Source organism: Diospyros lotus, chromosome 14 (assembly GCF_014633365.1).
Source record: "Diospyros lotus cultivar Yz01 chromosome 14, ASM1463336v1, whole genome shotgun sequence".
Taxonomy (NCBI): Eukaryota; Viridiplantae; Streptophyta; class Magnoliopsida; order Ericales; family Ebenaceae; genus Diospyros; species Diospyros lotus.
The window spans coordinates 20,642,323-20,649,616 of record NC_068351.1 but is presented as its reverse complement, the minus strand read 5'-3'; the positions used below and the strand labels follow the sequence as shown (position 1 = coordinate 20,649,616).

Below are 7,294 nucleotides of genomic sequence, written 5' to 3'. Positions count from 1 at the left end.
GAATTAATTGTGTCAGAACCTAGAATTAAGCTTGCAACTCTTAAATCTCTATGTACGAAGTTATTGAAAGTGGAGGTTAGCATTATTGTTTGTAGGAATGTTAAGAAAAAAATGTTAAATTCTGTTATGGGGAGTTACATTGAGGAATATGGTAAACTGTGGGATTATGTAGAGGAGATTAAGACCTCTAACCCTGGAAGCACTATTATTTTGAAGTCATGTGATGATAATACAACCAAGGTTAACTACTTTGATAGGTTCTATGTTTGTTTTGACGTTTTGAGAAAGGGGTGGCTAAGTGGGTGTAGGAAGATCTTGGGTATTGATGGCTGCTTCCTAAAAGGGATTTGCAAGGGTATTCTTTTAGTTGCAGTTGGGAGAGATGGGAACAATCAAATGTTCCCTATTGCTTGGGCTGTAGTTGTGGCGCCCTCACCCTTAAGTACCCTAGCTCAGGGACCTAAGGAGGAAGTGTCAATAAGGATGGTACCTGTCACTCACATAAACAGAAATGCCAAACAACTAAACTGGAAACCCCCAATAAGGGTACTTAAATAACATACATATATGTGGCAAATCTGTGTACATCAGGGTCATATATCCGTAATAAGTCTCAAAATACATTGATTTGACCCATACATAACAAAACAGCAGAAGTTGACAACAAAAGAAGCCCTGAACTCTGGACTACTCTGTACACGTCTAAGATCAACACTCAGACTCCACTAGGCCCGGCATCCGCTCTAGCCTTGCCCCTGCCTGGAATGACGCAAGCAAAGTGAGCCACAAGGCCCAGCAAGCAATATAAAATAACTGGAAGCTGGAATAATTGAACTGAAGCATAAGATGGCGAGACATGAAAAGATAACTGAATCTCACGTATCACAAATATGAAATATACCATACTTATGGAAAGCTAAAAGCCACTCAATATTGGCGTGGGCCATGATATTACATGCAATATACCGCTGACACCCACAATAAACTGACGTGGGACTCTATATTATTATACAACTGAAACATGACTCGTGTTTATATAATGAATACATAATCAAGATGCATGTAATACATAAATAACCTCTGAAGCCAATAAGCCCTGCACTGATTTGAACTGTGGGGTTCACATACCACACAAGCCTAGCCCTTAATAGCCTGTGTATATGCCCCAACGGAATAATCCGCAGCATGCTTTACCCACTCAGCGCAAAAATATAGGCGCGTTAATCTTGATAATAATAATCCATGAATAAACCCATGCTTGCACACCTCATCATGAACCCATGAATGTATAGTAAATATTAGACTTTAACCATGCATTTAAGACTTTAACTATGCATTTAATCATACTTAAATAAGATAGCAAGCTCTAATCATGTAAAATGCTCCATACAATACCCCATATAATTCTCTTGCATTTATATAAATCATATGTGTAATGCATAGTTGAACATGGAGATTTTCATGAAGCAAATTCGGCCATGGGGCATTATTTACAAAAAAACGGAAGTTTTACAGTTTTGACATCTCTCTGTATTTTGGGCATAACTTACTCATATGAACTCCGATTTAGCTGATTCAAGTTGCTATAAAAATACAAGAAGAATATCTACAACTTTCATGTTTTAATTTTTGATAGATTAGGACTTTAACAGGGTCAAAATCAAGCTGCAAATCAAAAACAGAGTGCTGTAATTTTACTGTTCATCGTCTTCTTCAGCGAAACCGAGTTTAAAACTTCGCCAACTCTGAAATCCTATCAAAAATAGCATTATCCCCAATGGAATAGAGGTAAACAAGACCCCTTGGACCAATTACAACAAATTTTAACCAGAAAATGAGATCAAACAAAGCTTTTGAAACAAAATGATATACGTATATAAACATATGAATAATTGGAACAAATATGGCTATATGGATGAGGATGCTTACCTTTTGTTGCTTCTAGCTTGTTGATAAACACCTAATCTTGATTTTCCAGCCCCCCCTTGCTTGCTAACTCGTGAAGAGACAAAGAAGCAAAAACCAAAAAAAACCTCTCTGTTTCCTTCCTTTGGTGATGGCCGAGAATGTCATCTCTTTCTTAGATAAATACCTATATATGGGCTCTTTGGTGCAAATATTCATATAGAATGATTCCAAAAGCTAAAATCTCACGTGCTTGGAAGCTTTCAGAAGATGGGAGAAGAAACTTGGCCGCCACTCACGCTCACTAGTCTCTGCCTCCACAATTAAACCCACATAACTTATATAAAATAACACTTACACCATATTATTAACCTAATAACATAATTTTAGCTTTAACAATCTCACATATTACATAATTCACCATATACTCTTACACTAAATATCAGAATATTTCTGGGGCGTTACAAGTTCTCCCCCCCTTAAAAGAATTTGGTCCTCCAAATTCGTATATGGTCATATAAATAACTGGGGATAGGATTGTTGTATCTTCTCCTCTAACTCCCATGTAGCTTCCTCAGGACTATGTCGCTGCCACTGCACCTTCACATACGGAATGGTCCGGGTCCTCAATACCTTCTCCTTACGGTCTAGGATACAAAGAGGCTCCTCCTCATAAGACACATCCTCCTGAACCTCAAGAGACTGATAATCAATAACATGCTTGGGATCCGGCACATACTTCCGTAACATCGATACATGAAACACATTATGAACATGAGACAAACGTGGTGGCAAAGCTAAGCGGTAGGCAATTGACCCTACACGCTCAAGAATCTCAAACGGCCCAATATACCGAGGGCTAAGCTTCCCCGATAAGCCAAAACGTTTGATGCCCTTCATAGGCATAACTCGCAACAAAACAGAGTCACCAACATCAAACTCAAGCGCTCGACGACGCTTGTTAGCATAACTCCTCTGCCTGTCTTGGGAAACTTTCATCCGTGCCCTGATAAGCTAAATCTTCTCTGTCGTGAGCTCGACCAATTCTGGTCCCAACATCGCTCTATCACCTGGTTCCTCCCAACATAACGGTGATCTGCATGGGCGACCGTATAACGCCTCGTACGGTGGCATCCCAATACTGGCATGGAAACTGTTATTGTAAGAAAACTCGATCAATGGAAGGTGATCACACCAATTACCATGAAAATCCAAGACACAGGCTCTCAACATATCCTCTAGTGTCTGGATAGTACGCTCTGTCTGCCCGTCAGTCTGTGGATGGAATGCCGTACTGAATCGTAACTGTGTGCCCAATGCCTCTTGTAACACTCTCCAAAAATGCGAAGTAAATCTGGAGTCTCTATCTGACACAATGTTAGAGGGCACTCCATGCAACCTTACTACCTCAGCAATATACAGTGTTGCTAACTGGTTCAGAGAATAAGTCTTCTTCACTGGCAAAAAATGTGCTGTCTTCGTCAGCCTATCAACAATGACCCATATAGCATCGTGACCTTTCACAGTCCGAGGCAAACCTGACACAAAGTCCATAGATATACTGTCCCATTTCCACCCCGGAATGGGTAAGGACTGTAACGTACCTGCAGGTCTCTGATGCTCTGCCTTTACCTGCTGACAAATAAGACATTGTGACACATACTTTGCAATGTCCCTTTTCATGCCATCCCACCAAAACCTCGGTCGTAATGTCTAGTACATCTTCGTCACACCTGGGTGAATGGTGTAACGAGATCTATGGGCTTCAGTCAGAATCTCCTGCCTGATAGCTTCAACATCTGGAACACAAATCCTGCCCCGATACAACAACAGGTCATCCCCTCGCTGACTATAACCCAAAGGGGTAAATCTCTCCATATCATCCAAAATCTTAGCCAACAAGATATCACCACTCTGGTGCACACGAATCCTGTTAGTCAACTCTGGTTGAACTCTCAAATAAACACAATGCACAATGACCTTCTCCTTGAGAGGAGTAATGGCTAACTCACTCATCTGCTGTAACAGCCCCTACTCATGCACCATCATCATAGCCATAAACGCACCGCGTCGACTCAGTGCATCGGCTACAACATTAGCCTTACCTGGATGGTACATAATCTCGAGATCATAATCCTTAAGCAACTCAAGCCAACGCCTCTGCCTCATATTAAGTTCTTTCTGGGAGAACAAATATTTAAGACTTTTATGATCCGTAAAAATCTCAACCTTCTCACCATACAGGTAGTGCCGCCATATCTTTAAAGCAAATACAACTGTAGCTAACTCTAAGTCATGCGTAAGATAATTCATCTCGTGCTTCTTTAACTGTCTAGAAGCATAAGCATTCACACGACCATCTTGCATCAAAACACAACCTAGGCCTGAATAAGATGCATCACTGTAAATGGTGAACTTTACCTCACTCTTAGGGATAGCCAACACCGGCGTGGAAGTCAAATGTTGCTTCAATTCCTGAAAACTCTCTTCACAGGCTTCACTCCAAACAAACTTTTCCCCCTTCCTGGTCAACTTAGTCATAGGCAAGGCTAGGCGAGCAAACCCCTCAATGAATCTCCGATAATAACCGGCAAGTCCGAGAAAACTCCGAATCTCAGTCACGGTGCTAGGCCTCGGGCATTCATCTACGGCTCTCGTCTTCTCAGGATCAACTGCAATACCTTCCCCGGAGACAATATGGCCCAGAAAACCAACTTGTCTTTGCTAGAAGTCACACTTACTCAACTTCGCATAAAGATGCCTATCTCGTAACCTCTGTAAAACAGTCCGAAGATGGACTTCATGCTCCTCAAGACCTGGTGAGTACACTAGAATATCATCAATAAAAACAATAACAAAACAATCTAGGTACTCTCGGAACACCCGGTGCATAAGATCCATAAAAATAGCTGGGGCATTAGTGAGCCCAAATGGCATCACTACGAACTCATAATGCCCATACCATGTGCGAAACGCAGTCTTCGCTATGTCCTCCTCTCTCACTCGAATCTGGTGATAACCTGACCTCAAATCAATCTTCAAAAATACCGAAGCTCCCTGAAGTTGGTCCAATAGGTCATCTACACGTGGAAGAGGATACTTGTTCTTCTGAGTCGCTTGATTCAGCTGCCGGTAATCAATACATAGTCTCAATGACCCGTCTTTCTTTTGCACGAACAACACCGGTGCTCCCCACAGTGAAGTGCTAGGCCTAATAAAGCCTTTATCTATCAATTCTTGCAACTGCATCTTTAGTTCCTTTAATTCATTAGGAGCCATCCTGTAGGGTGTCTTGGAAATAGGTTGAGTCCCTGGCATCAACTCTACTGAGAAATCAATCTCCCTCTGAGGAGGTAATCCTGGCAATTCATCTGGAAATACATTAGGGAACTCACATACAACTTGTATCTCCGACAACCCCATCTTAAGGTCCCTGCTCATCGTCATGTAGGCTAGGTACGCCTCACACCCATGCCTCACTAACTTCTCTGCTTTCATGACAGAGATCATAGGAACTGCACTCACCGGCTTAATACCTCGATACATAATGGTAGGCTGCTGTGGCATCTCAAAATGGATTACCTTCTGACGGCAATCAACTTTCGCATAATATTGAAACAACCAATCCATACCGAGTATCAAATCAAAGTCTGAAATATCTAAAATAATCAAATCACCTGGGCACCTCTTATCACAGACTTTAATGTCATAGTCCCTAAGGACTTCACCGGCCAATAATGCTACCCCACCCGGAGTAACCACTGACAAATAATATGGCAATGGGGTCCCATTAACGGGAATAAGACTCACTACATGTGGGGCAATAAAGGAATGAGTGGATCCTGTATCAAATAGCACACGCACATCAATATCATACAGGGAGAGAATACCTTGCACCGATTCATTGCTTTGTTCCGCATCTACTGAGGTAATGGCGAACACACGCCCCTGAACATGGGGTCTATCAGCAGCTACTGGGCGCTGTACTGGAGGTGCTGCCATCTGCTGTGCTGCCCCTCCCTGAACTCTAGGCATAGGCGGTCTCTGATTAGGCCTCGGCCCCTGACCACTGTAATGTTGTCCACCAAACCCAGGCTGAGGTGAAAATGTGCAATGCTCCACTCGGTGTCCCTTTCGGCCGCACCGAAAACATGTAATCTCAGCATCTCGGGCAATGACAACTGCTCCCGGGTGCTGAGGACACTCTAAACGCACATGACCGGGTTGGCCACACTGATAACATACGTTGCTCCCCATACGACATACGCCACTATGTCTCTTACCACAAGTGGGACATAATGGAACTGTCATCTTCCCCTTAGCTTGACGTGCCTCCCACTTCCTCTTCTTACCACTGCTACTAGATTCCTGAGATGAACTCATCACTTTCTGCAACGTCTGATCATTGTGCAACTCTGCCAAGTCCCCCTCAATAGCATGAGCCCGCTGCACCACTGTAGAATAAGATGATATCCTTGCTCCTGCTAAGGCATGTCGGATCTCAACTCGCAGACCCTTCTGAAACTTGGCCATCTTCGTAGCCTCAGTAGAAATCATACCCGGAGCAAAACGGGCTAGCGAAGTGAACTCAGCCTCATACTGTGCTACAGTGTGGACTCCTTGTACCAAGTCAATGAACTCGTACATCTTCCTCTCTCGGACCCAGTCGGGGAAATAGTGCTCATTGAAGGCTTCCTGAAACTCGGCCCACAACGGTTCTCGATCCACATATCGCTGCCTGACTGTCTCCCACCAACGCTCTGCATCGCAGCGTAGGAGAAATGTGGCTAACTGCACATTCTGAACGTTGGTGCATCCCATCGTCCGAAGATGCTTCTCAATGGATAGGATCCAGTTCTCTGCCGCTGAAACATCAATGCCCCCATAAAATTCTGGAGGACGGAGCGCCATGAAGTTCCTCAACAAATCGCTCCCTGCACTGCTACCTATCCCCTGTACCGTGGGAGTAGGAACTTGTCCCCCACTGGTATCAACTGGAGCTGCCTGAGCTGGTCCTGCCTGGCTTACTACGAACATCTCCATAACCCCGCGCACCACACCTGCTATCTCTTGGCGCCAATCGCCACTCGGCCCTACTAGAGTCTCTGGTGCAGGCGCAGCTCGACCTTAGCCTTGGCTGCGTGTCCGTGGCCTGCCTCTTCGACCACTCATCTGTCCTGCACAATACACTTGCTTAGAACACAATACCACACTCATTGACTTCACATAAGAGTCCTAGACTCAACTTAACTTAACATGACATTCCTATGTGTACAGAGTCTCGTCCCATCTTAGACTTTCCAACTAAACGCCCAACACTGACCCTCAACCTTGGCTCTGATACCAAACTTTGTGGCGCCCTCACCCTTAAGTACCCTAGCTCAGGGAC

General features: G+C 43.8%; 1 protein-coding gene and 1 pseudogene across 1 annotated transcript; both read right to left on the bottom strand.

The window, feature by feature from the left end:
* Positions 1-2,418: 2,418 nt before the first annotated feature.
* Positions 2,419-2,904, bottom strand: LOC127790936 (uncharacterized). Its single transcript, XM_052320669.1, has one exon. It carries the CDS (start codon positions 2,902-2,904, stop codon positions 2,419-2,421), a length of 486 nt encoding a protein of 161 aa, XP_052176629.1.
* A 15-nt stretch (positions 2,905-2,919) lies between these two features.
* Positions 2,920-6,948, bottom strand: LOC127790934 (uncharacterized; annotated as a pseudogene).
* Between the last annotated feature and the right edge of the window lie 346 nt (positions 6,949-7,294).

Bases quoted from the DNA above. Each gene is read 5' to 3' on its own strand.
- LOC127790936 (XM_052320669.1), bottom strand. From the start codon at position 2,904: ATGAAAGTTTCCCAAGACAGGCAGAGGAGTTATGCTAACAAGCGTCGT.